General features: G+C 43.4%; 1 protein-coding gene across 2 annotated transcripts in view; it reads right to left on the bottom strand.

The window, feature by feature from the left end:
- tbce (tubulin folding cofactor E) overlaps nt 1-3047 on the bottom strand; it is a 61580-nt gene that overhangs the window by 16239 nt on the left and 42294 nt on the right. For both annotated transcript variants that reach the window (XM_043679874.1, XM_043679864.1), the window contains exon 12: nt 499-651. In XM_043679874.1, coding sequence (XP_043535809.1) covers nt 499-651 — 153 coding nt within the window. The remainder of the gene's footprint in view (nt 1-498; nt 652-3047) is intronic.

Raw genomic sequence — 3047 nt, 5'->3', positions numbered from 1 at the left:
TCACCCTCACCTTGACCTCCTTCCACCTATTGCATTTCCAATGCCCCTCCCCCAAGTCCCTCCTCCCTCCCTTTTATCTTAGCCTGCTGGGCACACTTTCCTCATTCTTGAAGAAGGGCTCATGCCCGAAACATCTATTCTCCTGCTCCTTGGATGCTGCCTGACCTGCTGCGCTTTTCCAGCAACACATTTTCAGCGATAGTCACTAATAAATCCAGTAAGGAATTCAGAAGAAATTTCTTTACCCAGAAAATAGTCAGAATGCAGAACCCGTTATGAATCAGGAGAAATTGAGTTGAATAGCCTGGACATACATAAAGATGATCTGGATAAGCATACAAGGGAGAAAGGAGCAGAGGGATACACTGGGAGGTGGAATGAAAAAGGCTGGGAGTAGATTCTTGTGGAACATTAATATCTGCATAAACACACAGTTGTTTGAAAAGGTCAGTTTCTATGCTCTTACAGTTCTATTTAATTTGGTATAAAGACACTTACCTCTGTTTTGTTTAATACGTTCAGACGACCTAGCTTTGCAATGATAAGCTGCCGCACTGTCTTTGCGTTCTTCTCACGCTCCACCATTGCGTAGTCACTAAATTTCAGCTGTTCCAGGCTCTGGAGCTTGTTTAACTCATTCACAGTTGAAAACTTGAGAACACAAAAAGACAGAGCTCCCTGTAAATTTTAAGCAATTACATTTTCCTCCAGCAAAACAGTGCACAATAATTCAGAACAGTGTAGCCTTCTGGGAAGAATAAGAACAGATTTCTCTGAGTCTGATTGCCAGCATTTGTGAAGAAATTGGTTATTAGTAAATTTCTCAATTTAATTCTCATAGCTACTCAACGAATACGGTGTTACTTGGAAGATAGGAGGAGGAGGCCATTCGGTCCTTCAAATCTGCTCTGCCATTCATCAAGATCATGGCTGATTGTCCAACTCAATAGCCTAATCCTGTTTTCTCTCCTTAATCTTTAGTCCCATTTGCCCCAAGTGCTATATCCAGCTGCCTCTTGAATATATTCAATGTTTTGGCATCAACTACTTCTGTGGTAATGAATTCCACAGGCTCATCACTCTTTGGGTGAAAAAATGTCTCCGCACTTCTGTCCTGAATGGTCTACCCTGAGTCCTCAGACTGTGACCCCTGGTTCTGGACACACCCATCAGCGGGAACATCCTCCCTGCATCTAACCTATCTAGTCCTATTAGAATTTTACAAATCTCTATGTCCTCCATTCGTCTGAACTCCGACGAGGAGAAAGTGAGGTCTGCAGATGCTGGACTGGACACACCCATCAGCGGGAACATCCTCCCTGCATCTAACCTATCTAGTCCTATTAGAATTTTACAAATCTCTATGTCCCCCATTCGTCTGAACTCCGACGAAACAATCCTAACCTCGTCAGTCAATTGCTCCTCATAGGTCAGTCCCACCATCCCTGGAATCAGCCTGGTAACCCCTCACTGCACTCCTTAAAGAGTAAGAGCATCCTTCCTCAGAAAAGGAGACCAAAACTGCACTCAATATTCTAGGTATGGTCTCACCAAGGCCTTGTACAACTGAAACAACATATCCCTGCTCCTGTACTCGAAATCTCTTGCGATGAAGGCCAACATACCACTTGCCTTCTTTACTCCTGCTGCACCTGCATGCTCACCTTCAGCGACTGATGCCAAAGGTTCATTAAAATATTCTCTGTCGTTTAAAAATGTAAAACATAAATCAGTATTTTCCAATGACAGCAGAAAATGAATGACTTGTCATAATCAGTTAGAATACATCTGCCAAGCTCCCCTCCGGCTACTCGCTATCCTGACCTGGAAATACATCACCGCTCCCTCAGTGTTACTAAGTGGAACTCCCTCCTTAAGGGCATTGTGGGTTTACCTACACTAAATAGAGGTTCAAGAAGGCAGCTCACCACCACATTCTCCATGGCAACTAGGGACAAGCAATAAATGCTGGCTAGCCAGTGACACCCACATCACATCGTGGGCAGAAATTTATATTGCTGTGATGGGGAAGGACGTTGAAGTGAATGGAATAGATATTGGTCAAAGTCAAGATCTGGTGACGTGGTGTAAATGTGAGTTCATATATTGTTGTATGAGAGAAAAGCAGCAAGGATCAGTTGGATAATGTCACAAATGGTTCCAGTCCCTTAGGTTCTAAGTCCTCCCCATCCTTTCAAAACTGCTGCTCTCACTATTCCCCTTAAAAAAAAAATCTCGATTCCTGTGTGCCAGCCTTTTCAGAAAGACTGGGACCTGAAAACAAAAACATATAAATGAAGACATTTAACACGATAACAAAACAACCTAGAACAGGCCAAACAGAGACACGCACGAGAATTCCTGGAAGCATAGCATTCCAACCGGAACTCTATCAACAAACACAATGACTTGGAGTTGAAAATGTGTTGCTGGAAAACACATTTTCAGCTCTGATCTCCAGCATCTGCAGTCCTCACTTTCTCCTACAATGACTTGGACCACATTTACCACCCTCTGAGAAAAAGAACAGGAAATGACATCACCACAGGAACTGACCAACACAGAAAATAACATCACCAACAGAACAAAACCTAAACACATGAATAGAAAGCGGGTCACTAACACCAGTGCTTCACTGGAGGCTCACTGATGATGTTACCTAGTATGGTGATGAAATGTCTGAAAATGAACCTTCCAGCTCAGCGAACAAACCTACATCCAGAACCTCAACCTGAGCTATAAATCTTCTCAAAACTCGATAGTAAGGTGGTGTTTGGAGCACTTTCAAGTATTTTTTCAGAAGATGATAACTATATGGCAAGTAGAAAGCTGCTAATGTAGGTAAGGTGTTGTACTTGGCCAAGTGTATCTATAGGCAAAAGTGAGGACTGCAGATGCTAGAGATTAGAGTCGAGACCGTGGTGCTGGAAAAGCACAGCAGGTCAGGCAGCATCTGAGGAGCAGGAAAATCAACGTTTCGTGCAAAAGTCCTTCATCAGAAATGAGGCTGAGTGTCTCAGGGGTGGAGAGATAAATGGGAGGGGGGG

Source organism: Chiloscyllium plagiosum, chromosome 3 (genome assembly GCF_004010195.1).
Source record: "Chiloscyllium plagiosum isolate BGI_BamShark_2017 chromosome 3, ASM401019v2, whole genome shotgun sequence".
Lineage (NCBI taxonomy): Eukaryota > Metazoa > Chordata > Chondrichthyes > Orectolobiformes > Hemiscylliidae > Chiloscyllium > Chiloscyllium plagiosum.
Note: the sequence above shows the minus strand (reverse complement) of the source record. Positions and strands in the feature narration are given on the sequence as shown.